Below are 27,980 nucleotides of genomic sequence, written 5' to 3' on the forward strand. Positions count from 1 at the left end.
TGTTATAGTGGTCCGATATCGGCCATTCCGACAAATGAGCAGCTTCTTGAAGAGAAAATGACGTTTGCAAAATTTCAAAACGATATCTTAAAAACTGAGGGACTAGTTCGTCTATATATACAGACATGACAGACGATTACAGACAGACATACTGATATATTTATATATATACTTTATAGGGTCTCCGACGATTCCTTCTGGGTGTTACAAACTTCGTGACAAACTTAATATACCCTGTTCAGGGTATAAATATTGAGCAATTTCCAAGTGTGAACATATTGAAATGGCGAAAGTTACTGAGTACACTGATAAAATTTGGTCAAATCCGTAAACAAAATGGTCACCAAGAACTGTCAAAATCAGCTCATCCCTATTCGTGGTCAGTGTAATATGTCTAAAGTATTAAGTTTGCCATGAAATATTATAGTGTAAGTATGTATCAATGATCGGCTTGAGCTTAGTTTGAAATATTGCACACGTCCTCTTCTCCCCATGAAGCTCCCCATTGTTAGAACATTTCGCCAGTCGTTTCTTCTTTTCGCAAGATGGCGCCAATTGTAGACTCCAAGCGAAGCCAAATCCTTCTCCACCTGGTCTTTCCAACGGACTCTATGCCTTTCTCTTCCTCTGCTTCCGCCGGCGGATAATGCGCCGAATATTTTCAGAGTTGGAGTGTTTTCGATCATCAGATGTTGTCATCGTCCATGCCTCTGCACCATATTGCAGGACGGGGATGATGAGTGACTTGTAGAAATTGTCTTTGTTCTTCGAGAGAAGACTTTACTACTCAATTGCCTTCTTAGTCCGAAGTAGCACCTGTTGTTGAATTACTTTCTCGAGGCGAATTACTTTCTTCAGGAGTAGATAGAAGAAGTCGCACGAAGTCGCCTTATTTGAAACCTGTTGTACTGAACTGAACTTAGTACCTACATAAGTGTTAGTATTATGAACAAATAACTTAAAAAACAAAAATAAATTAAAAAACTACCGATTTATTGTAATAAAAGCACACATTTTGTTTAATGAACTTTATTTCTCAGATCTCTCGGACAATTTAATTCTGCAATTCTGTTTTTTTTTTTTTTTAATTGGAGTGCATTGGGGAATTTTGACATTGTACGGTACTTGTTTACGGTATATGTAAGTGTGCAGTGAAGTTATGAACACTTTTTGAAGACAATTTAGAGTTTTTCATGTTTGACTAATATATTATTTATGAATACGACTAACAACAACATACAACTGGGCTACTTATGTCTGTAAAAGATTCAAGATTCAATTACTTCTTGATCGTTTATTATAATTTTTTTTATGTGAGTGTGATTTCATTACGTTTCTCGTTATTGTTTTGGTTTGTTTTAAATTCGAAATTCGATACCGCGTTCCAAAAAAACAAAAATAAAATAAAAAAATACAAATTTGTTTTTAAGCTTAGTTCAAATAAAAAAATAATAAGTCGTTACTGTGCCACGGTGACACTACCCTGCTTGGAACTATCAAAGTTTTTTCTGTGATAAAGCTTTCATTTCAACTTTTACGATAATTTTCACAAGTTTATGACTAAGTGCCTTAAAAAATTGCTGTAAATTACATAAAATGAACTATTTGTGCTAAGTTAAGTTAAGTTAAGTCAATCTTAGTTCAGTAAAGTAATGTTTTAATGTGTGTTTAGTACCTACATATATATTTAAGGGGTTAGGCGTTGTTAAAACTAATACAAATTTTGCATTTTCTGAAATATTTTATCCCAGAAATATTCTCTGAAAATTCGGAGTAGTTCCGTTAAATATTTTCGATATATTTGATAATTAGCAAAGAGTTCTTGTGCGCTCTGGTATACTGGAATACATTAAATAACAGATACTGCGAAAAAAGCGTTTTTCCCAAAACTATGTTTTAAAAGTGATCGCTGTTTGGTCATACTGACCATAGAAACTCGAGAACCTCTCTGTAGAATTCAATGAAACTTATACAACTTGTTGAAAACATAAAACCTAGTGTCTGGTGGAATGAAGTATTTAATTTCGATCTTTTTTAAAGGAGTAACTGCTGTTTTTCCCGAAAACATAGACAAGCTTTTCTTGAGGCTGTTATTTTGGCAATTTAAAATACCAATAAGATCAGGCACTTGATTGCCTGATAAAACTAAACTTCTTATTCCAATTGATTTTAAATGAATATCCAAGAATTAGTTATAGTCATCGAAAGGACATTCGATTGTAACTGGATCAAGAAACACAGCGATCACTTTTAAAATTATGAGTTTTCGCTCTTAACTCTCTGTTTCTGTTTTTGCTTTTATAAAACAAAATAATTTAGTGACAAAAAAATATTAAAAATCTCAATTATTTCATGCCACTGACCAAACCTAACCCCTTAAATGTCTTTCACGATATCCTCAAATAATACTTGCTTCAGTTTTACTAAATAAATACTTACGGCTATTCAATGGCACAAAGTTTAAAGATCATGAAAATAATCTATCTTATACTAGAACTTAAGCGGAGACATGAGTATCAGACGAAACTTACAAAGTAAGTGTATTTCTTAAAATAAAAATATTTTTATCTAAATTTAAGAAAAAACTAATGCTCACTACGCTAACAAAATTGTATAAAACCCAAACAATCGTTTCCTGCCACACAAGCGTTCTAGAACTTAAAAGCGCATGGAGTTGGCCAAGAACAGTGGCAGCAGCTGACTAAGCCATGTGATGAATTTTTTGCCAGCGCCGTTACAGCGATCTTTTTGACAATCCTGACAGAAGATCCGCACCACATTCTTCTCGGTTGGCTCTTCCATGCAGCGATCCAACGAGTCCGATTTGTTGGTGTAATAGCAGAAACGCTTTGTGACCACTTTGCCATTGACTGCAAAGAGAATATAAGGCGTGATAAATGTATAAGGTACTGTTATTTTAGATAAATAAATGTATTTTTAGTTTTACTTACTTTCTTCAACTGTCTTACGGCAAACGGCTTGCTCATGCTCCGAATTTGTGGTGCTGCTGCAGTTGCGTAAGACATTGATATTGTGTTCCCTTCTCATCTCCTCATCGGGTATACCATCCTCATCGAAACTCTCTTTACAGAAGTCCTCCGCGCCAATTGTTTCGGAGCTGCAGTGCCAACACTCCAATTGCTTTGGCTCCGCTGAAAAATTGAAGTAGAAGAATTTATTTAAATTTCAGTTTCATGGTTCAATACATACAAAGTCTCAAGAAGTAAGTTAAATTAACGTATAATGCTCAAGAATGGGTTTTAGGAGCAACATTGACGATGTTATTGGTATTTCTCACGTTTTCAAAGCCGGCATTTCTTATAAATTTAAGACAACTGCAACATTCTTTTGAAATTTTTAAAGCTATTTCTGTACATTTTTAGATACCGCTGGATAGTTATTTTCAAATTTGTTAATAATTGTATTCTGAAAAGGGCATATTAAGTTTGCCACGAAGTTTCAAGACCCAGGACGGAGACCCTATGTAATGTACCTTATTTTGCTTTAGCTTTGAGGTTGTTAGGACTATCTATATCATTTGCCAGACCCTGTCTAAAGGTTTAGTTATCTCCGAGTTACACATGTTTTTGTAAACAACAAAAAGTGAATTTTTGGTTTTTACAATGGTTGGTTTTATCTTTGTTTGTGGAAAGAATATTATTTGAAAGCGTTGGAAATGGTACGGAAGGTGATCAAGCTATGTCAGGTTTATAAGTGGCACGAAGAGCTCAAATGACCTCAACCTCTACCGACATCAATTGATAGGTCGAATGTCATTTGATTTAGCACAAACCGTTTTGAAGAATGTTTCATGTCTCAAACACGTCAAGACTCGACTGTTCCCAAATCACTCAAATGCACCATGGCAATGGTCGCATTGGTTCTTCGCGACTTTTTTGCCAAAAACTCAACTCTTTTCAGCACGCAACTACTGTTTTCGTCTGATTTGGCTGATTTGGTAATGCAGCAAACTCCAAAGGATGAAATAAAAGCCGAATCAATTAAGGTCCTGAAGACTATACCGTAAAATATACCGACTACTTCGAATACTGGAAAAAGCGTTGGCAAAAGTGCGTTTTGTCGGTTGGGGATTACTTTGTAGGACTTGAAATTTATTTGAATAAATATGTTATTGGGTATTTTTTGGTGCGAAGTAAAAAATAATGAAATTTAATTGTGGGTGCCCTTTCCCCATAACAAGCGGCGTTCTAAGATATGTAGTAAGTTCATATTTCTAGCCCATACCACGGATCAAATACCTATAGCGCTAAAAATGAATACGGTTGCCAATATTGAAGGGAGGAGTGAGATAGGGATGCTTTAGATAGGGATAAGCATCGATACGTATGTTTTTAATGTAGATAATCCAGTGAAAGGTGAACGACTTTTCAGCAAATTGAGATAAAATTTAGATAGAATCGCCTTTCGTCTACCAGACCGCTGCAGTGTCTCTCATTCTTAGATAACAGCAATTAAAAAAGCCTGCTGTCCTGACAAAGACTGTGGTCGCAACAAAAATTATATTAATATACATGCATATGTGGTCAGATACTCAACCGGGTTTGAAATCAAAAACGTCTCTTAAGATTTCATCGAAGATCGTGAAAGAATTTCTTGATCTTCTATGGTAATATTTGATTTCACGATAAGACTGCAATGTGTTCCTAGATACAGTGGTACTCTTGGTAACTGTGAAGCAGATGGACTGGCCTGAGCAGGCACCATTATACAACTAGAAACCGATAAAGAGGGAATATACTATATATATACAATGACTCTTGCTACTTGTAGATACATATTTTATAGAAAAACATGTTATAAGTATGGTATAGCAGAGTCTCAGTGGAGTCAATCCATCAATTGCTCACCAAGCGGGCAAACGTGGTATGAATGGAATATGGGCCGCACTTGGTGTCTATTAAAATTCAAAAGGAATGATATAAAAATTTTAGTAGGAGTGCAAACAGGTCACTGTCTTATTGGCGGACATACCAGCAGACTGGGAATACTGTACAATGATTTTTGTAGAAGCTGCAAAAGGTTGAAGAAGATGCGACTATAGAACATCTTCTATATGAACGCAAATATAGGAAAAGAATCGCATTCATTGGAAGAGTGTTTCTTGACGATATTCCCCAGATGCTACCTAGATGAAATATTTTGTATTGATGCACTTCAATAGAAGACATAATTGAGTGAGGGAGTTTTAATCCCGGTGTTTTCACAATAGGTCTTCTTTTAAAAGCTATATGCGTCATCAGACATCCACTCTATGTAATCTTACTAAACTGTCATATCATAAAGGAATTGGACGAGGCGTATGTTATTTCACACTTCTTGCCATTTGTTGAATATTCTAACCACTGTAAAAAATAGGAAACTCATACTTCCTTGTAAGCAGATGTTATTTGGAGAGTTCCACAATTGGTCTACTGTCGAAATTTTGCTGACGAAGTCCAAAACAGTAAACCTTCGCTGAATAATTTCAATTTGTATTCATTTGGTTCGGTGCTGTTGGAACCAAGCTAGAACCCAGTTAGAATTTTCATAAAACAATTTTTTTATTTTATTTTCTTAATGTACATATATTTCAGAATACAAACAGAAAATTTCATATCGTTTCGATTAATATTTTCGAAGTTACACGCATATTTGGAAAGGCGTTTCTTGGAAATGCAAGACCAAACTTTAAACGCGTTTTTCTCTAAATGGTGGTTTCGAAGTCGTTGACCAACACCGATTAGTCCCAAATTTTTACACGAGCTACTTAAATACGTTTTTTAGTAACTAAACGAAGATTTTTTTCTCACCGATAAATATTTTTTTATAAACAATTCAAGACCGAAATTTTGGTCGAAAATCGATTTGATTCTAGGAAACTGTTTGTCCAAATTTTTCTTTGGTTATTCCTTCGATTTGCTTTAGTAGATTTAATATTATTTTAACGAAATCTGTTTAGTTTTTTTTTAATTTCGGAGAATTCAGTTCAGAGATATAGTGGTCAATGCAAAACGTCTTTTTTGACAGGAGCTCCCGGAGATCAGCTGTAGTTCCTTTCCCAATAAATATTTTTACTAATACTAAGTCTTAAAAGACAGTTAAAAGATGCCATGATATGTGTACACATTTTTAGATCAGGAAATTTAAAAGTTTTCTCAAAAAAAATTGGAAAATTCGCTCTTTTTCGGCCTTCTAACTGTATATAACCACTTAACCCCTTAACTAAGCGAACTTCAACCCAACCGCTACTGTGATTTAAAATATCGATTTTATGAAAAATATGAAAATATATGAAAAGATTTTTGTTTTAGTGTTAGAATCTTAAGAAAGTAAGTACCGAAGTCTTCAACACACACACATACTTATTTGTGCTTAAGAAAATAAATTGTAATGGCTGAAAAGAAGTGAAAGGAAATATGTGGAAAGCTGTAGGTGCATGTGTATGGGTGTAATAATATATGTATGCTCATGCTTCATATACGCAATGGTGACATCAGCACAGCCTAGACTACTACTATGTACATATGTATGTATATATGCACGCACGTGCGTATGTTAGTGGGTAATGAGATCCACGAAAGAACGCTCATAAATACAGAGAAAGAAAGTGTGGGAATTTTTATAACTGTTGTGCGCTAGTTAGTGGCACATGCCGGCATGAAGTCGCAGTCGTTTGGACGCCAGCTCTGTGATTTGATTTCGCTTTCGAAAATACAAATGTATGTCTGTGTGTGTGTGCAAGAAATCAAAATTAATTGACGTCTCCGCTGGCAATTCTTTGTGCGATTTTAAATTGCATTAAATGTCAGTGAAATCCAAACAACAACTTGTTGTTTGGTTTGCGTAGGTGCAAAGGATAAATCATCTTGCTCAAGTGATTTATTAAGCGACCAGTGCATATACATATATCGATAATAAAGTCTTCATGACAGTGACTTAAGTGTTTGCCTTGAATTGCGCTTTAAAATACAATGCTGCCCGCAATTATTCTCGATTCATTTAATTTGTCTTCTTGCGTTTCTGTCCCACACGCACTCCTTCCGCAGGAAATGTCAACGCTTGGCGCCAATTTTGCATTGCTAACCGAGTAGCACAGTTTCAGCGGGCACCACACAAAGCAGCCAGACAAGTGGCGCCGCTGTGGCGCGTGTTCTAATTTTTAGCGCTTTCCATGTTGATTATTCTTGTTGTTATCATTGCCTGATGGTCGCAGTGGTTGCTGTTGTCCTGGCTCCATTGATATTGCTCGACGCCACACACATATGTATTTCTAGCTGTGGGTTAGCTACGAGCAGCGCTGTTGGCCAACTACCCTCCAACGTTTTTTTGCTGACAAAACAACGTGCTCGGCTTTCACTAGCTTTAAGTCAACGTCAGAGATGGGAGGGAATATTTTTCGTTTATGTTATAAATGCCCCAGTACAGAGCCATTGTTGGTATCTAATCGAATTAAGAGGGTTATATCCACTTTCGAGTCTCAAACTCTTTTTGTTTTGTGCAATTTTTTTGAAGGAACATTTTAATAAATAAATAAATAAGAACGTTAAATTGCAGAGATTAATGTACTCGAATAATTGGCGACTCATTTAAAAAAAAAATAGATTTTTTATCCATTATACGGTGGGTAGAAGCCTTAGAAGGAGAGGGGCAGTAAGCTTCTTTACGGATGGGTCAAAACTGGTAGGAATAGTATGTGGAGGGGTATATTGTCAGGAACTCTTTATCTACTTCAGTTTCAGATTTCCACATAATAGCAGTGGTTTTCAAGCCGAGGTTACTGCCATTAAGGCAATAGTGGATTTGCTGTTCCAGAATGTAGCCTCCATCAGAGAAGTGACTGTTCACTTTGATAGCAGGACGGCGATATCAGCACTGATCTCACTATCCGTGCGTTCAGCGTTGGTTAAGGAATGCCTAACCTAGTTGTCAATTACATCTAGTGGCTTTGTGATAAGACTAGTATCAGATCCAGGCTGCAGCGGAATCACAGAGAACTGTAAAGCTGCCGAGCTGACAAAGAAATATACCCGCTATTAGTAAAATGGTAACGGGTTGATTTTGCCCTCCCCTCGTGTGCTCTACTCAGTATGACTGCACACTTAGCGATAACTTGACCAGCTCTGAGCTACTTCCTTCTTGATTGTCCCGTGTTTGCGAGACAAATCCAACAACTAAAAACATTTGTTATTACTATGGAGGAGTAGAGGTCATGATCGAAGGAATAGACACAATTTTCATTTTAACAAAGTTTCAGCTTCTCAAAGAAATTTTTTTTTTTTTGTGTGAAAAAAATTTAACTTCAGAGTGATTTAAAAAATCAAATTATTGTCAGAAATCGCATTCCTTCACTCCTTCCTTCGAAATTATATTTGCCGGATCAAGTTCATTCCCCTGTCTTCGTGCAATCGGGCGCAGGATCTATGGAACTCACGCGAGCTTAACAAACGCTGGCCAGCAACTAGCACTTGTGGGGTTGCGAAAGCCTTCTGCCCTAGAGTGGAACGTAAAACGTCCATTATAATACGAACTTTTAGCAAGACTCAACTACGTCGACCACATCAATCAAAACGCCAACCAGACTTTGGACACAACTAACTTCCGATAAGCACTGACCGCCATTCACAGTGGAGCTATCAACACCTTCATCGACACTCTCTCAGTGAATGGCGTATTTGGAGTCAAACCACCACCCATTGCAGACTCGAGTTGGCGCAATAAACGAGAGTGACCCTTACGCAGCCTGGTTCTGGGTAGTGTAGTAGATTAAACTCCTACTTAACCAGAATAGACCCCGACATATCCAATATACTATATGTCCTGTGTGCAATGAGTCTCCGCATAGCACTGGCCACCTCTATGCAAGCTACACTAACCCTACTCATCTGACGCCCCCCCTCCCTTTGGTCCGACCCCGTCGAAACAGCAAGTTCCATAGATCAGCCTTGGATGATTTTTCTAATCCTTACCATCCTAACGGGGATTAGTTGCCCATTACAACAACAACAACAACAGGGGACGCACATCGGTGTGGTGATAGGTGTCCTAACTTGACATCACATTAGTACCCTGGCGGTGAGGCTAAAAATTTTGAAAGACACAACTGGCCAAAGTTGCAAGGAGAAAAATGAAGGGAAACATCTAGATAATTTCTCCTCCACTGTCCAGCTTTCGTCAGGCTAAGTTTGAAGCGTTTTTGTTAACATACGGCCAAATTGAGTGGAATTAATATTAGCCGTTTGAATAAATGTTAGGCAGGCTTTAAGCGATGTGTTCATATCCGGCGGTATTTTTGATTCATACCTTTGAGTTCTACACGTTGGTGTCACAACGGACAAGCTGTTTAAGCTGACCAAGTGGGATTATTCGTAGCCACACGAAAAAACAATATCAGCCATTTCCCTAACAAAACCTAACTGGATGCTATAAAACGATTGGTAGGATTTTCGCCACATTTAGATGAAAACTGCCTTATTCCCATATTTGCGTTCAGTTCTACTTCGATGTATTCATAAATTGTATTTATCTATCATTATCTAAGTCAAGCAATCTGATGAGCTTCCATAGTGCGAAGGCCATCGCAAGGTCTCATCACGATTAATTTGAATATATTTCATCTGACAGTCTTTATTCATTCCTTCGAATGATTTATTCTTTATGCCAATGGTATGAAAAACTGCATCGAACTCGGATTTCCCGAATAACTATAACGCATGCTATGGCAACAGGTAGAATTTACTGATTAAATACATAGACCTTTAAAAACTTTCTCCATTGAAATTGTTATTTATTTGTTTCATTAAGGGAAAAAGAAGGAGAAAGCGCACGACTTAAACGTCCTCAACTCTCATTCAAATTATCAAAAGCCAATTTGGTTGGCGCTCCGAAGAGCAACGAGTTCAAATGTGAAGTTCTCGCCCATTTCCGCACGAATTACTGAAATTGCGCAAATGGAAATGGGTTAATAGAAATTGGCAAATAAACAGTGATGCATACCCACGTACATATGTACATTATATATAACCTAGTAGCACAAATATGACTTCAGTTTCTATTTATGTATGTATTTATAAGAATGTATGTAAGTTTGTATACCGACAATGTAGTTATATGTAAGCTGGATGTGTTAGCGCTTTACTATCAACTTCTTTCACTGTTGCATGTTGAACTTTTGTCTATTGGCTATGTTATGAATACATAGATACACATCCATATAAGGACAGGTAAGAGGATCCTCACACAACACGCATAATGACCACACGCTTGTTTGGCGTTGCCATGGCGAATAATAACCTAGTTAACGAAAGCAAAACAAAACAAAGCAACTCCCGTGTATGTCTGCTGTCAAGGCTGCACCTCAAAGTGCAAAGAAAACTGAAACAACAGCGAGTTGTAGCCCTCACCGATCCTCCCTCACATGCCGACGTACTGCAGCCTTTCATTGTCATTAAGCAGCGCCTGATGGAGTCTGCTGCCACCTTAGTAAGTAATTAATACTAACACGCACCGGTTAGGGTGTTGTTGGGGGTGTGCCACGACGTTTGCATGTCAGGTTACTCATACGCCACGTACAACCATAATTTATTTTTTTGCTGTCCATTCGAGCATTGAAGTGTCAAGTAGTTGTTGCATAAAGCTGAGTGCACTCTTCATACATAAAAATTATCAATATTGGCAAATATCAAATTGGCAAACAACACAATTTGTGTGGCCGCATTGATTGCAATAATATCCTAACACTCGGACTTATCTGCGTAAACGTTAAGCGACTTCACATAACCCTACAAAAACTTCAAGTGATGTTAAATCTTATAGGCCACCTCTACAACCTGAGATTAAGCCCCCATCAAAAGTTTCCTTCAATAAATTGATTGCTTTGCTGTCTGTATGGAATATAGCGTCGCCTTTTTGGAACCAGAGGTCGTCCACATCAAAATTCTCCACTTCAGGAACGAAAATGTCAATAATCACTGTTCTATAGCATTGAACCCCATCGACTTTAACATTATGGCCGTCTTCATTTTTGATCAATGATACGCTGCCTATGGATCCCACCAAACAGTGACTTTTTGACGATGTAACGGCGTCTCAACAATGGCTTTTGCATTGTCATCACTCCGAATGTGAAAAATTTTTTTATTAACGTACCATTGCAACCAAAAGTAACTTCATCGCTGTATAAAGTTTTCTTATGGAAATCGGGATCCGTGGCCATTTCGTTTGGTCCCCATCCATCGACTGTGCGACGCGCTGGTTGCCCGTTCGTCTTCAATTCTTACACAAGTTGGATTTTCTAAACCCGCAAACCGAAATCCTTCCTCAAAGTATTCCCTAAAAAGGATGGGCTCAGCTTTAATAGTTGCACGTGACGTCGGATGGACTCCTTCGGTTATTCTTAGATATTCTGCTCCACATCAGCTTCTGTGCGTACTGTAAGGTGTCTGTGAGGATGTGCATTGTCCAATAGAGTAAATTTGGTGTGAATCCGATTCATAGTTGCTCGAACTACATACTCTGCGGGGCGATTATATGGGCCTAATATTGGATCCAGCTCGCGAAGTGTTGCGCAAACCGAACCAATATTTTGGTAATATATTTACCCGATTTACAAACGTTGTTTCGGAGTAGTTCTGCTCATTTTGTAATAGAAAACCAAACTGAGTATAAATAAAATAATCTCCGAAAAACGTCTTGCCTTATTGAATACCATACATCTAAAAGAACACCCGTTACTCCCATCTCTTAATGAATGTACGATTGAAATTCCTTTCATTTCCTTTCATTTTCACTTTCAGTGTTATTAATTATTTGCTAATTACCCGTAAATATCTAGCGGGGAAATATTTATTGCGTTATAAATTTAAAAGTTCTTTTGATAAAAACAAATCATGGAATTTTCCGCCCAACCATTATAATAAAATTTTCAACATACTATAAGTTTGTTAATGTGTTTATAATAGTTCTGCTATGAATTTATGAATCTGAAGAATAGTATTTTCTTAAGATTATCTTACTAAGGAAATCTTCTTGCTACTTTAGAAAGTATCTCCTTTATAAATAGTTTAAAAAATATTTAAAACTATTGTACAAAATAACTCTACACAATACTGCCAGGTATAGGCATCCCTAGACACACAAGGTCGCGGTGCAATCCTCAGCTATTTATCGCTAGACCAAAAAGGTTGGTATTATAAAAACACCGTTGTGTTGACATAATTGTTTTGAAAAGCAAGCCAAAATTGAATTTTTACAATTTCAATTATGTCTTATAGAAATGCTTTGGGAGAAACTACCACGCCCACTTCTAAATGCAAAATGGGCAGAAATAGCAAGGTTAGGTTAGGTTAGAACGTAACGCTGATAATAATCGAAGAATCTCACCTGGTCTGGTGTTCGCCCTTTGTGCTACCCATAAAAACGGTAGTGAAACACCAGATCCTCATAGATCGACGAAGCGTTTTGAGTTTTCCACTAATATGTTGAGTCAGTTCGCCGAAGGTGCATCTGCCAAGGTACTTCATCCAGGCAAGATATGTAGGAGAAAGTGGGAAGAATAATTCACCTCGCCTTCCTGCTTACAACTTTAGCAATCAGCGTCCATCAAAATATTTAGCCACACCGCGTATGAACCAATTAGACATTCTTCAGACAGAATATCTATAATTGTGGCGAAATTGACTTTGCTAAGGGCAATTAGTTCATGGGAGCTCTTACGGTCCACTCAGGATCAGACTGAGGTCGCAGTCGCACAAGTTCTGTATGTTAACCAGTCCTTGCACAGCTCACTGGAGGTCCATGGTCTAACGCTAGAACACAAGAGAACATCGGAAGACTGATTCGTCTCCAAATGGATGAAATTTGGTTAAAGGTGCCCTCATAGCAAGTTCAACGGCTTTGAATTTTCCGGCGATTACGATGTGACCGGCACAAGTGACCCATAAAAGTCTAGTATAAACAGTCAACATCGAGCTTTCTCTACCAGAAATGATACCTAAAATTAATGAAACCTGTCCTATGTTTCGCTAATTTTGGTGCCACATGTTGTCATAACAAACACACCTTTGAGACCTTTTCATAAACTGCGTCACTATACAAAAGAATCTCTACACCATGCTTTTGAACGTTTTCCTCAAAGCTCGAGTGATACTTGTTGTTTGAAGGGTGTTAAGTATTTTCAAGGGAAAACTTATTAGGTCATGTCAAATATTTGTGAATGTGAAAATACTGTATCAAAGGTAGAAACATTGCTCGTTGGAGCATTCAGAAAAACAGCAAAATGCGATTTCCAAGAAATAACTCGTTAGAGTAATTGTGTAAAAAGCCGGTTTTCAAACATAAATCGGCCGACACTGCTGCAATTTGACGTTCGATATGCGTACGAAGTTCATCAATCATCGATATCTTGTTCGCGTAGACCATAGACTTGACGTACCGTTAAAGGAAATAGTCTAATGGCGTCAAATCACACGACCGAGGCGGTCAATTGACTGGGCCACTTCGTGTGATAACACGTTCACCAAAGTTTGTCTTCAATAAATCGATTGTGACATACGCTGTGTGGTGCCGTCCTGTTGGAACCACATATTGTACAAGTCCGTATCATCCAATTCGGGCCAAAATATTCGGTTATCATTGAGCGGTAGCGATTCCCATTCACAGTAACGTGCTGGTCTTGATCATCACCGAAGAAGTACGGCCCAATGACGCCGCCAGTCCATAAACCGCACCAAACCGTAATTTTTTTGGAATGCAATAGTGACTCATGGAGTACGTGTGGATTGCTGTCTGACCAATAACGCATATTTTGTCTCACTAGCCCTGGAATATTTTGTACTGCGTCTGTGGATTCATATTTTTCCACTAGACGTTCAATTATTGACCTGACAGGGCGATTATGACGTATAAGTTGAGGCCACTGACTCCGAATTCCGGTGGTAAATTTTAATAATTTCGACTCATTGTGGCATCGTATGTCTTCCACGCTGAAATGGCAAACCTTACTGAAGAGAAATGTCAGAAGGGCGAAAAAAATATGTAGGCGTTTGCTGCCCCTATCGGTCTAATATTGTAGCGTCCTTATTGAAAACCCTCGTTATTTATATATGAACATATTTTTCTTAAGAATTCTTAATTTAATATCTGAAAATACGTTTCTTAAGTTCTCTGATTATGTCTTTAAAATTATGAATCTCTATTAGAATTTTTTCAAGTCAATTTGAAAGATCTCTATATTTTTTCAAAAACTTTGCTAATTTTTGTTCACTCAGTGAAACACTGCGGTTGCCGTAGGGGAGACTCATCACTCAGATATTAGTAGTTTATGGGTGCTATAATTTATAATGCTAATATACTATATAATACATATTTACAATAACGGATTTTTTCAACAAGGCATGAACCGATATACACCAACACCGTGAGATCGAGCATAACGTGCTGATTTGATAAACATTTTAGCATTTATTTGCTTACCTTTCCCTTTCATGCTAAAACTAACAATATTTTGCTTGATCAACAATTCTATTAAGTAATTTGGCGCTAATAATAAATGCGTGTAAATTGTGGAAATATGCTCTGGTGTAAATATTTACATTATACTAATTACCCATTTGTTGCGAATGTGTTTATTTGAGGTAAATTAGCACTAAACACACCCATACTAATATACGCACTTATTACACATCGGAGCTGAGGTTTTTATAACTTCCCCCGATTTTTCGATTTCAAAATAATACGGATCATATGGACATAAATAAATATGATATACATAGGTGTGTGTGTTTATTATTGGTATGTAAATATTGACTGTTGTGTTTTGAATTCTAAAGGCAAATCGTATTAGAAATATCAAATTGCAAACATTACAAAGGTGAACCAGAGCTTCTACGCTCCAGGAGTTTCTTCTTTTTGCTATTCTGCGCTAATTCGAGATATCAAGAGCAGGCAGGTCCTTCTCAACCTGATCTCTCCAAAAGAGTGGAGGTCTTCCTTTTCCTCTGCTCCGCCGGTGGCTACTGATTCGAAAACCTTCAAAGCTGGTGTGTTCTCTTCCATCCTAACCAGCGCAGCCGCTGTCTCTTGATTCGCTGAACTACAGGGTCCGGCACTCGAAGTGTAACCAATTAAAAATGCCATAAATTCGGTTTTTTATTTTTATTTATTTTAAAGTACGAAATGTGTAAAAATAACTTAAAAATTTAAGACCAATTCACTTTTGCTCGATATGACCACCTTTTGCCTTAACTATGGCCTTGAGATGGTCAAAAAACGAATCGCAAGCTGCCCGAATGTGACTTGCCGGTATTTTGGTCCACTTACAGACCATGACTTTTTTCAGCACCTCGAGACTGGTGTATTTTTTACTTCGGACCTTGCTCTCCAAAATGGGTTAGAGAGAATAATCCATTGGATTCGCATCTGGTGAATTCGAGAGTCATTGTGTGATCGTAATGAAGTTCGGAACGTTGTTTTTCAGCCATTCTTGGTTCACTCGCGCTTTGTGAGACGGTGCTGAGTCTTGTTGAAACGTCCATGGTTTGCGACCGAAATGTTTGTTTGCCCACGGCTTCAAAGCAACCTCCAAAACATAATTGCAGAGCACCCATCTGCGATGACTTAGATTCTCGTATGAACGGTCGGTCAAGTAAACCCTATCGTTTTGAGAGTTTACGAATTGCTCAATTGGAAAAATTTTTTCGTCAGAAAATACAATGTTCGGAATTTGACCGGCAACTGCTTCGCTCTCTCAAGTCTTACTTGTTGCTGCTTCGGTGTGAGTTCATGGGCCTTTTGGAACTTGTAAGACTTGACCTTGAGCTCATTTTTCAATATGCGTCGGATGCTGCGGTCGGATATTTTCAGTTCTTTAGCCATTTCATTGGCACTTCGTCGTGGATTTCGCTCAAGTCGCTTCTTCACTTTCCGAACCATCTCACGTGACGTTGCAGTCTTTTGATGACCACATCCATGGCGTTTTGCGATGCTACCAGTATCATTGTAACGAGTGATGGTGCGATAAACAAAAACTTTATTCACATTAAGGTGTTTGAGCTCACGAACAATTGCTGGCTGTGATTTTCCAGCTAAATATAAAGCAATCACACTATAACGTTTGAATTCCATCGCTTATCACTTTTTTTTGCGTTCACTTTTGGCAAAACGCTTTTGTACACTTGTGAACAATACTCCGAACGGTCATTCAGCAAATTTATAAATAGTTGATTCCAGTGCGACAGCTGCGCGAACGGTCTGAAGTCTGAAGTACACTTCGAGTGCCGGACCCTATATGTCAAAGTCGCCGTATATCTCATACAGCTCATCGTTCCATCAGCGGTACTACCCGCTGCCAATGCGCAAAGGACCTTACATCTTCCGCATAACCTTTCTCTCGAACACTCCTAGGGCCGGCTAATGAGATGATTTCATTATCCATGCATTCATTCACCAAAGAATACGCGTGATCTAAGTAGAAGTAATTTTCTCAATAGTCTTTTTTGACAGATCTCGAGCGCTTCGCTCAACTTATGGTCACCATAATCTGCTTCTTGAGCGTACGATTCGCAACACCATTGAATATTGAATAGTGATAATATAATTGTGAGCCGGTGAGAACGTAATCATCAGTGACGATCGTTATCGCGCCATGATAACCGACTATTTGATGCCTGATATAGAAGCTCGTGATCTCGGCGACATTTGGTTTCAACAAGACGGCGCCACTTCCCACATATCGCATCAGCTAATAGACTTATTGAGATAACACTTTGGTGAACAGATAATTTCACGTTTTGGGTCAGTCGACTGGCCACCAAGATCGTGTGATATCACTGTGGGGATGTGTAAAGTCTAAAGTCCATGCGGACAATCCTCTTCGATTCAGTCCTATCACGCGTGTCATTCGTCAGTTAGCAGTCGATATGCTCAAACGTCTCATCGGAAGTTGGACTCAACGGATGGACCATCTGAAACGTAACAGCTGGCAACATTTGAAAGAGATGATCTTCAAAAAATTTATGCCAAAGAATGTTGTTCTGAATGGTAATAAATTTTCACCATTAAATTTGAAGTTTCTATGTTTTTCTTAAAAAAAAAGGGAATTTAAAAATGTCAGTTTAATAGAATAGGAGATAAGCCGCTCCTAACTAAACTACCTCCCTGTAAAAATTTCTTTGTTTACTGTAAATATGCGATCAGCTGTGTCGCTTTAGCTATGCCTCTCATCCAGAGTGGTTGCGGGCGTCAAATATTGAAAACACTCCTCATTTAAAAGCGATTATTAGCGGGGCATATGTTTTCATTTCTATACAAAATGCATTATATGTGTGTTGAGAACACAAAAATATTTGAAATTTTTTGGCTTGCGGTAAGCTTATGAGCTAATATTTGCATTTACTTTCAGCTCATCTCTAAACAAGCAAATAACAGGGCGCACACTTAAAACGTAAGCAATCAATTATATATAAATATATTTATAAATATGTATGAGCGGGCAAGACTTCCAACGTAAATTGCAGTGGGTAACTGTATCTGTTTATTCAAGGTCATAAGTATACTCTAAACACCTTGCTGACACTTATGCATCGGCAAGTTCAGTGATTGTTTTTGAAATTGCTTAACAAAGCTATAAATTGTGGCGAAGCAAAACGGCGCGCCAGTCGACAGACAAGGAAAACACAAGATCAACCAGAAATACAATTAGAAAATCTTCATAAATAAAAACACCTGTAGAAATGAAAAATTACAAGCGGTCTATAGTCTCAAATCCCCGCCGCTGCACAGCTACGCCAAAATTATAATATTCTCTTTCCTACATCACCTCTCTTCCACTTTTTCAGACATGTGCTGCCGAACCGCTGCTTTACTACGCGATTGTTTATCGCACTTCGCTTCACATGAAATCTTTCAGAAATGGAAATTTTTTTTAGCAATATATTTTAATATATTTTATGCCGTTCATTGGATCAGAGCACCGAATGTTTTACTTGGAATTGCTTTGAGAGGCTTATTCTCCGAAACATCACTTATCAGTGTATTGATATTACTAGTGGGACCCTTTAAAGCAAGCGCAAAGGGCAGCGCAGCGACTTTCACGAACGCTTTCCTTCTTCCTTCGCTGAACACTTTAACAACGAAGCGAAGAAAGTAAATGGTACGTCAGAACGAAAGGTTTGCTTCACATTCTTCTCTAAAATAAACGATCTTTTCTAGACATGCAGGTTTCAAGAAGAAATAAAAAACATATGATTTAATTCTATAGTCAAGCTTCATTATAAAGAAAGGGTTTGCTATTTTCCTTTAAAAATTATTTCGCTTAAGTTACCACCGCGTCTGGCCCTAGTAAACTTTAGCCAAAAGGCCCAATTAACGACCATTTTTTGAAGCGATCGGAGCCGTATGTCAGCAATAAAGCGCTGAATATTCTCTTTCCAGTCATCAATAGTCTCAGGCGTATCTACGTAAACAAGCGAGTTCACATAACCGCACAAAAAATAGTCCAGCGAGGCCACAAGCCCACGAGATAATGTGAATACCAAAAGTTCCTTTAATAAAATGATTGTTTCGTAGGTTGTATGGCATGTAGCTCCGTCTCATTGGAACTGAAGGTACAATCCGACTTCATTTTTGAAAAATATGATCCAGAGACTCGCACTGACCATAGATCATACCAAACAGTTCCTTTCTGAGGATGTTAGGGCACCTGGAAAATGGCCTGTGAACTATCATCACTCCAAATGCGACAATTTTGTGTATTAACGAACCCATTCAACCGAATGTTAACAAAATTTTCTTGTGAAAATCGAGATCGGTGGCTGATCTCGTTTTGGCCCCATTCGCCGATGTGGCATTTGCTTAATAGTCGATCGGATTCAATTCTTGCCTATGTTACGGTCCGAAAACCAGTCCGAAACCAAGATTCTTCCGCAAAATCTTCATTGTGCGATAGCGGATTGACTCATTTGAGTCTTCTTCGATACTTTGTTCCACAACAGCAATAGTGTCCTCGTTGCGCACTGTACGACGGCTTTGAGGGTGCGCAGTGCCCACTAGAGTAAACGTGGTGCGAAACCGAACCATGACTGCTCGAATTACCGACTCTGCTGGACGTTTATGTCGTCCGAACATTGGACGCAGCGAACCTCGTGCCGAACCATTATTTTGGTACTTGATTGATTGATTACGCGACCTTTGGTCTATTGTGCCCTCTCCTAAATCAAAAAGACTCATCTCGCCCCAGCAATATGCTACTTAGCCTTTAACCTGCGTCTGCAGACTGCTGTGCAGTCAATTAGCAGGTGTTTAGGTGTTTCAAGCTCATACATACATAAGTGCTTCTTCTTCAGCTTGCATTGGTCAGTGTAAAATTCAAGCAGTAGTCTCAGTTTATCCCTAGGAAGGTTGATTGCATATTTAAATTTGTTGATGTAGTTGTTGAAAATACCCGGCACCTAGATGAGATACACTTGGTTATGTTCCGCTGGGCTATTCTCTACACTCCTGCACCAGTAGCTATTTGATCTAATAGAAGAAGAGTGCTTTAAGTGCCGCTTGACTATCGCTAAGTATGGTTATACGTTCGTTGCGATAGTTGCGTTGGAGGTTTATCTCTATGCACCGACTTATGGCAAAGACTTCTGCCAGAAAAATGCTCAGAAAACTTCTCATAGGTATGGAGAGTTTTGTGCGTGGTTATTTTGGTAACGAATTGGCTTGATTTCAAATCATTGTTCCTGAGTATGTTTGTTTGTAATGAACTGGTAAACTCCACTGAATATAAATAATATACATATATTATAAATGAAAAAACAGCGGTCAAAGAGCCCAACTTGAAAGAAAGTATTACTCCACTGAAATAAACTCATCTATAAAATGAATAGTCATTAAAATCAGTCGTAGTTTGCTAAAGCGTAAAAAGATGAGAGTTGCCCAACTTTTAAGTCGCTTTCTTTTAATACGCCTCGATGTTCTAACCAATGATTTTGATTTTTAATGCCTATATCTTCGAAACTTAGACGAAGTGGACGCTTTCAATATTTATTTGATTAAAAGCCCTCACACAAATTAATCTCCATCAGTGTGAACTCACTTGATTTACTGATCAATTTCATCATAAGTAAAGTAAGTAGTTTAGATAGCAGTGAGAACTTATCTTAATGCTCCTTAAGGTTTATAAAGAACTAATGTGGAGTTTAAGACTAAGTTTCAGAACTAAGAAGGGCAATAAGCTAAAAACATCTAAATTTGAAATGTTTAAAGGGTGTATATAAATACATATATACATATATAGACGTAGGTATATACATATAAATACATACTAACGAAGTACACAAACAAAAACAGCGACTTTTGATACACATTTATTTACATTCGCGTAGCTTGTGTATTGCTGGTCAGATAGCTCGTAAAAGGAGGGAAATTAAAATTATAAATCACCATTTATCCAGCAGTGAATCACTGATCCGCGGCGTTTCTATTTAAATATATTCCGTAAAAGTATTAAAAATGCATTAAAAGCCACAAGTGGCTGTAAAGTGATCGCACATTCACACATACATACATAAGTACGAATAGCTGGGCATGTTTATGCCCACAGAGTACACGAGGATTGCCTTGGCATCGACACCTTGAATAAATGGCTTTCCGTGCGTACATGCCATAAAGAAATCGGCCGAATTGATCGTTTCCATGCTCGCTCCCTTCGGATTTTATCGCCTGCTTGCAATATTTATTATGCATAAATTACTGGCTCAGTCCAAAAAAACAACAAATACTTAATGAAAATGTTCTAAAATTCATTTTCGCATGAAAAGGTATGAAAATATTGAAGAAGTTCAGGCGACGCATATTGAAAAATGAGCTCAAGGTCAAGCCTTACAAGTTCCAAAAGGCCCATGATCTCACACCGAAGCAGCAACAAGTAAGACTTGAGAGAGCAAAGCAGTTGCTTCGCTTGGCCAAAAGCGGTCAAATTCAGAACATTGTGTTTTCCGACGAAAAAAAATTTTCCAATTGAGCATTTCGTAAACTCTCTAAACGATAGGGTTTACTTGACCGACCATTCATACGAGAATCTAAGTCATCGGTTGGCCACCAGGAGGCAGCACCCGCAACAAATAATGGTTTGGGCCGCTGTCACCGCAAATGGGCTCTCTCCAATTGTTTTCATTGAGCCTGGCGTCAAAGTAAATGCGACATATTATAGGGAAAGTATTCTGGGAGGCTGCTTTGAAACCATGGGCAAACAAACATTTCGGTCGCAAACCATGGACGTTTCAACAAGACTCAGCACCGTCTCACAAAGCGCGAGTGAACCAAGAATGGCTGAAAAACAACGTTCCGAACTTCATTACGATCACACATTGGCTCTCGAATGCGAATCCAATGGATTATTCTCTCTGGGCCATTTTGAAGAGCAAGGTCCGAAGTAAAAAATACACCAGTCTCGAGATGCTGAAGAAAGCCATTGTCCGTGAGTGGGCCAAAATACCGGCAAGTCACATTCGGGCAGCTTGCGTTTCGTTTTGTGACCGTCTCAAGGCCATAGTTAAGGCAAAAGGTGGTCATATCGAGCAAAAATTGGTTAATTGGTCCTGAATGATTATGATTATTTTCCAAACCGAATTTATGGCTTTTTTAATTGGTTACACTTCGAGTGGACCCTGTACAGTGTATAATAGTTTTGTTCACCTGGACGTATCACCTAAAACTTAGTGAGATACAAGTAGATATAGGGTTATATATGCATATAATATATAAATGATCAGGGCGACGAGAAAAGTTGAAATCTGGATGACTGTCTGTCCGTCCGTGCAAGCTGTAAATTGAGTAAAAATTGTGAAATCTTGATGAATGATATGAGAGAAAAATTGACGATGGACATGGCACCGCCCACTTTTTGGTGAATTCACATATTTCGGGTACCGACAGACCGATTTCGACTAAATTTAGTACGTGATATTCTTCTCCTATTCCTATGTCACAATGCGAAAATCAGCTACAACCACGCCTACTTCCTAGATAACATATATTTTAAATTCCAATTGATTATTTTACTTTCCAGTGTATAAAGCAAGAAGTAATTAATATAACGGTATACAAATTTGCACTAATGATTCTTTTAGAGTATGCCACCTTACGACCAAAAATTTCCCAAATCCAACCAAAACTGTTCAAGCCCGCAAATACCGAAAATGTGGACCTTAGTATCTATTGTTCACTTTCGACCGAAAATATCATTCAATGTGTGCGATATACAGTTGAAATTCAGTAATAATAGTAATTCTGTGTAATAAAATAGTAATTCTGTGTAATAAAAATGGGATGAATCGGGTCAATACTTTCCAGAACCCTCATACACCTAATATAAAGAGTTTCGAAATTCCGGGTGACTTTCGACTGGATATATCGGTCAATATTTGAGTTATCTCAATGAAAATTGCAAGGCGTATTTTACTCATAACAGTTATCTTTGTTATTAAAATAGATACGATTGAGCGAAAACTTGAGCTAGTCTCCATATAACTATTACCATGATTTTCGAATATCCGGCTGACTTTACTACATATGATTGCTGATTGTATGTGAACTACTTAATGAAATCCAGGGAACAATCACTTAGTATGTGGTATGATAATAGTTAATAGATAAAATTGGGTCGATACTACCCCAACTTCCATATAATACATATGCATTTCGTTTTTCTAACAAACTTTATGCCTTAATTTGTCGGTTAATATATGAGTTATATAGAGCATATAGTATGTATATTGTATGTAAATAAAGTTGCTTGGATTTCCATCATCTGGTTGACATTTTACATCTCATGGTATGTCCCTGATTCTTGTAAGTTGCAAGAGTATAAAATGTTCGATTGCACCCGAACTTAGTCCTTCCTTACTTGTTCAACATTTCTTCATAAAAATATCGCATAGCCATCTTCTAAAGTTATACTTTAATGTTCTGTTAGTTTTATAAGAAATATATATATATATGTGTCGTCACAAAAAATTGTCTGTGTTTGCACGAATAAACCTTGCTGCACCCTTAAAGGGAATATCCTAGACACATCTATCTGCCATTGTGATATGGTAACCCCATTCATTAGAACAATAATTTGCTTATTTATTTCATTATCCTTAGGGTCTAATTAGTCTTTCTAAGTAGACATGTGCATATGTGTGCGTGTGGATGATGGATATGGTATGTGTAATTTAATCGCTACAAATACAAATGGCCATTAATGAACATTGTGTTGCATAAACATAAATACATTATTAGTATGTACATATGTGTATAGAAGTGTGAAGTTACGTTGAAAACATTGCAAGTTAAAGTACAATAGCAATCCTATATGGCAAGGCATTAGTAAATGTTAAGGACAATGGCATGACTTGACACGAATGCCATATTTTGTGAAAGCACATATCTGCAAATTTAATGGAGTCTCGCATGCCGTCATTAGTACTGCGCCGATCCCAACAGAATATGGTCAAAAGTACTTCGTAATAATATTTTATTTCTGCCTAGTTGACACTCCTTGGCCGTATAAAAAATTCGGGTCCGTACCTTTTACGTAGACCCGACTCTTGTGGGAACGGCAATGGAGCCACCATATTCGATATCTGCAGCTTGAACATTTACACTGGCTTACACTCATTTTGGTGCCTAAGATTTTATACCTGATTTTGGATGTATTTTGTGAGTTGATACTAGAAAACAAGTCACATTTTCCATATCAGCTCTTGTTCATAAGAAAGAAGAAAAATACATCTAGTAGTGAGAATGTGGCTCATCCTACCTATGGCTCGATTTCGACAATTGATATAGCATACCTTTAAGCGCTATTTGTGTAAAGTTTTATCTCATATGTTAATTGTACTTCCTGATTTGTATACAGGAAAGGGGAAAAAACATAGGATATCCGATTTTCATACCTAAAATAGTTGTCATGAGTGAACTTGGTTGATTTAACTTGAATGGCTTGGGAGAAAAGTGTATTAAACCTATTAATGAGCGAAACCACGCCCTCTTTTTCAAAAATTTCAGAACGATATATCAAGAACTGAGAAACCGGTTCGCGTATGCAGACAAACAAGGACCTAACAAAATTGAATCAGCCCGTCACGATAATTATTTAATTTATAGGGTCCCCGACATATCCTCCTCTGGTGTTACAAACTTTGTGACAAACTTTACATACCGTTTTCAGGGTATAAAAAGTATCTATTTTTCGAAATGTCTTTTCAAAAAGTAGCGGGAATAAAAATGGAATACCACTTTAACAATTTTGTTCACCTATCAGTTGAACAGCGTACTATTGACCTATCTCAGCTGTACTCGGAGTCTAACCCATGCAAAATTTGTTTTTTAGATCCTTAAATCCGTTGTTTCTATTATATTTCTAGAGAAAAAAATATAATTTTCCAATATAAAAGAGAGTTTCATTTGTCTCTCCGAACTCTTAAGCCGACGGCTCTTAAAGAAAAACACTGAAGGATGACAAGCAGGTACCTTGTTAAAACTAAACCCAGATGTAATTGTATAGCAGTATAAATATTCATAGAGCTTTTCACTTTTTCCACTAAAATTATCATTTATGTACCCACCTTTACTGCAATGCACTGCCAAAATCAGGCAAATTCCTCCTAATATCATTTTCAGGTCCTTCTGCATTTTTGCTTTGTAGCACACGCTTACTTTCAGCTAGGGATCAGCAACGACTGACAGGTATTTACGTTTGATTTCTAAGCACCGCTTTGACCTTGAGCAATTCCAGACTTTTTAATTTTTTAGGTGTGTTTTTTTGAAATCTCTCCTTTTGCTTTCTAGCAATAAATCTTGATTTTTTTTCTATTTCACTTCACAGATGACGAATTGGTTTAACGCCATTTATTATCTACTTAAATACTTGAAGAAATACCCGCGACAATGCGACGCCAATAACCGTTAAATTAGAAAAACAATGTGGAATGCCTCTCAAGTTATTGCTCGCACGTGAGCAGCAAGCAGAACGCGATGTTAACACTTTCTCTAGTGGACTCCGACTGAAGCGAGCAGCTGCTTGTGCCGACGAAAGAAGCTACCAAACTCACTAATGGCTAGAAAGGCGAGCGCCGCCAAACCGCTCTAATATTTACAAAAACAACACATGGGGATTTGCAAATTTCCACAAGTGATATCGTACGTCGCTGCTGCAGCTGCGGCTGCTGTTGTTTCCCATTTACATATATACATATATATATATATATGTATGTATTTTCCTAGCGCTAAGAACTGTAAACAGTTGTCGTCACTTGGTGTTAGTTCGGCTGTTGGCTGTTGGCCGTAGTTCCCTGTTGTATTCGTTACTAGCACTAGCAGTGGGGCACTTGATTCTGTAAGCCTCCCAGGGCGCCGTGTTGACGGTGCTGATGACATCGATGGTGCTGAAGAAGGTGGTAGTCGTAACGGCGCCATACGAACGCTAACATAGAATACGAAGTACTTCATTAGTCCTTTCAGTAGGGGGTTGGTTTAAAATTTAGTATTTGTTAGCAACTGTTAATAACAGATATATTTGAGAGACGCTGTGTTAATAAGTTTCCGTTTATGCCACAAAATGTTAACGGTTTGAGAGCCATTGCATGTGAGTGACTGTTAGCAACGGATTTCCGCTAAATTTTTACATTACATTTTATTAACATTCTCTGTTCTGTTAATATATTTCAGACTGTTAACGAATTAAAGCAGAGTCTGTTCAGTAAATGATTTCACCATGAAAATTTTTTCACCTCTGTTAGTGAACCAAATTTAATTCACCTCCGTATAGGTTAATATCTGAATACAGTGGTCGTCCAATACAGTGTGTTGTACACACAACAACAACATAATTGGTGAAAATGGAATATACGTTTTTTAAACCAATAACAAATGCATTTATTTAAGTATATACATACTTATATACATATGTACATACATATATGTAAATATAATTTATTTCCAGGGTAACAAAATTGTTTTCAATTTAAGTTTTTAAGATTTTTTAAGCTCTTTCTTGCAAATTCCTTAATTCAACATTGTTCGATACAGTCCAGGTGATACAATTATTATTGCTTTTTAGTGTTTACCCCCCTTTGAAGTATCGTCTGATTTGGTATTGCAATACAGATCATGTGCATTGTCGCTTGCATTGGAAACTACAAAACAATCATCACAAATCCATTCATGAATATCACCGATTCCAACTGAACACTGCGAAGTTAATTTGAAAACAAAACCGAACGCTGTTAACCAAAGCCTTACATCAGAGAAAACTGTTGTTGTCAGGTTCAACGTTGATACAAGTAGTCCGTCATCGGTAGCCTTAACCAGTTTGTTTTCAGGTGGATGACTTGGAGTATTATCCAATATAAGCAGCGCTTCCTTTAAAAGGTTCTGTTCATCTAAACTTCAATAATGCTTAAGGGGTCAGTAGAGTACTCTTTTTAATTTTTTTTTTTTTGCATTTGCTGTTCCCTTAAACCCTTAGAATTAAAGTAGAAACCCACTTTACCATTGGAACGTTTCGAAAAAGACCCGAAAATAATAATAAGCGACGTTCGGAGCGCTCGGAGTGCACACCTCAAACTTTAAACACATTCTTCTCAAAACACACTTTTTTAAACTGGCGGACTACTCCGGTCGAACTGCTCAACCGATTTGCTAAATTTTTTTTTAATGTTCACAGAACGCCTGGCTATCCGTCCCTATTTCATAATTCATAATTTTTTATAACTTATTGATAATGTTATGACAAAATGTATGTAAAAAAACATGGGGAAAAAGTAAAAAAAAAACGTAAATTACTTTTTTATTTATCAACATTTTTTCATGATTCTAGTAGGGACGATAACCATTCACGTACGTTTTAAGAATAAATTGAGTTTTTGTGTTTCAGATGATCCCAATATGAGAAATCGTGTCCGCCAGTGAAAAAACGCATCTCATTCACCCAGCCATTTCTCCGACAAATGTCATCAAAAAATTCTGAAAAAATTTATTTATATACTTCACGATATACCTCATGATATGCGAAAAAAGTTCTATTGTAGAATAACAATTTCTATGAAAAAAAATGTCAAAAAAACATGCCAGATTACCGTACTGACCCCTTAAAACACGAGTTTTTGAATATTACTGAGAAAAAATTTCGTTATTTTCTAACTTGTGAAACAAAGTGATCGAAAAATATATATTTCAATATATTTTTTTAAGATGAAAGTAAATATTCAACCAGACATCGTTTTCATATAGCAATTTCTGAGGGTTCTGAGATGTTCCAAATCCTAGAAGTGGTATTTTCTTGTTTCACGAAACATTGGTAGATGCTTCTTCAGGAAGCAATTTCCAATAAATACCGCTTTCACTAGCATTGAAAATTGCTTATAAGTGGCTCCACACTATCTAGCATTAATTGGCAGCTTTGCACCAGATTCTTCAAGAAGACGTATTCCAACCATCAATAGCAAAAAAATCCCTCGTAGAACTTATAGTGGAATGAAACTTCTTCGTCGTTGTCTTAAAAACGGCACTACTAATCTGGATATTGTTTCAATTTAAAGTCATAAATATTAGAGGTTCTGTGCTATTACTGTTTTCGTTCGATGTACGAAATGAAGCCGCTCGACATTCCCAAGCGACATCGCTTCGCTCTTTCCGCTCTTGAAAAGTTCCGCGAAGATCCGACATTTTCGAGCTGAATTTTGTTCAGCGATGAGACCCATTTTTAGTTTAATGGGTATGTAAAAAAGCAAAAGTGCCGCATTGGTGACGAAGCGCAACCTAAAGAGATTGAAGAGCTGCCATTTCATCCAGAAAAAACAACGGTTTATTGTGGTTTGTAGGCCGTTTGTAGACATCATCGGATCATATTTCTTAAAAAGTGACTTTTCTTGTAGGGATATGTAAAATCTAAAGTCCATGCGGACAATCTTGTTTCGATTCAGGCCCTGGAGCAAAACATCACGCGT

The 27,980-nt window shown here is 37.5% G+C and overlaps 1 protein-coding gene across 1 annotated transcript; it reads right to left on the reverse strand.

Annotated features, from left to right (window-relative positions):
• Positions 1–1,015: 1,015 nt before the first annotated feature.
• Positions 1,016–25,066, reverse strand: LOC126753312 (uncharacterized). The gene is made up of 3 exons (XM_050464665.1): positions 24,600–25,066; positions 2,952–3,152; positions 1,016–2,870 (listed from the first exon to the last, which is right to left on the reverse strand). Exons 1-3 carry the CDS (start codon positions 24,664–24,666, stop codon positions 2,659–2,661), a joined length of 480 nt encoding a protein of 159 aa, XP_050320622.1. The 5' UTR covers positions 24,667–25,066; the 3' UTR covers positions 1,016–2,658.
• Between the last annotated feature and the right edge of the window lie 2,914 nt (positions 25,067–27,980).

This window comes from Bactrocera neohumeralis, chromosome 3 (genome assembly GCF_024586455.1).
Source record: "Bactrocera neohumeralis isolate Rockhampton chromosome 3, APGP_CSIRO_Bneo_wtdbg2-racon-allhic-juicebox.fasta_v2, whole genome shotgun sequence".
Classification (NCBI taxonomy): Eukaryota; Metazoa; Arthropoda; class Insecta; order Diptera; family Tephritidae; genus Bactrocera; species Bactrocera neohumeralis.